This window comes from Suricata suricatta, chromosome 3 (genome assembly GCF_006229205.1).
Source record: "Suricata suricatta isolate VVHF042 chromosome 3, meerkat_22Aug2017_6uvM2_HiC, whole genome shotgun sequence".
Classification (NCBI taxonomy): domain Eukaryota; kingdom Metazoa; phylum Chordata; class Mammalia; order Carnivora; family Herpestidae; genus Suricata; species Suricata suricatta.
The window spans coordinates 175,057,036-175,057,594 of record NC_043702.1 but is presented as its reverse complement, the minus strand read 5'-3'; the positions used below and the strand labels follow the sequence as shown (position 1 = coordinate 175,057,594).

General features: G+C 71.0%; 1 protein-coding gene across 1 annotated transcript in view; it reads right to left on the bottom strand.

Moving 5' to 3' along the window:
* The window catches only part of ADAR (adenosine deaminase RNA specific), a 17,892-nt gene extending 17,552 nt beyond the window's left edge, over positions 1–340 (bottom strand). Inside the window, exon 1 of the mRNA XM_029933469.1 lies at positions 157–340. Coding sequence (XP_029789329.1) covers positions 157–183 — 27 coding nt within the window. The 5' untranslated portion in view covers positions 184–340. The remainder of the gene's footprint in view (positions 1–156) is intronic.
* Between the last annotated feature and the right edge of the window lie 219 nt (positions 341–559).

Genomic DNA, 559 nt, shown 5'->3' with positions numbered 1-559 from the left:
AGCCCTGCACGACCGAGGCGCACGACGCAGACACCCAGAACGTGGCGCACACACGCACACCGAGGCTCACAACTGCGCGCACACGCCCACCCGCGCGCACACGCACACGGACCCGGCTGAGGCCCAGCGCGGTCTGGGCACAGCCGGCTCACCTGCCTGGGGTCCATGGCGCCCCCGACGCATGACCTGGAGCGGTGCCGGTGACACTCCCCAGGTGGGCCGGCCCCCTCCGGCGGACGCACTGCACCCCCGGGGTCGGGGGTCGGGTCTGAGGGCAGCGCAGCGAGCAGCCTGGGCGCGCGCGCGCAGGCAAGGAAATGGCCCTGGTTCAATTTCACTTTCGTTTCTACGGAAGGACGGCCTCTCAGCGGGAGGAGGGGTTTGGGCAGAGCCAACAGGAACCGCCAGCTTCCGATCTAGCCCTCGGCTTTCAGGACCACTGGACCAGGCACTCCCTCTTGAGGAAGGTGGCCACAAACACGCGCCCTGCCCTGCCCGGGATTGGGGGGGCGGGCAGCACCGGTGTGGCTGGCGGCGGGCGGGGCGGGGTCCGCCAACA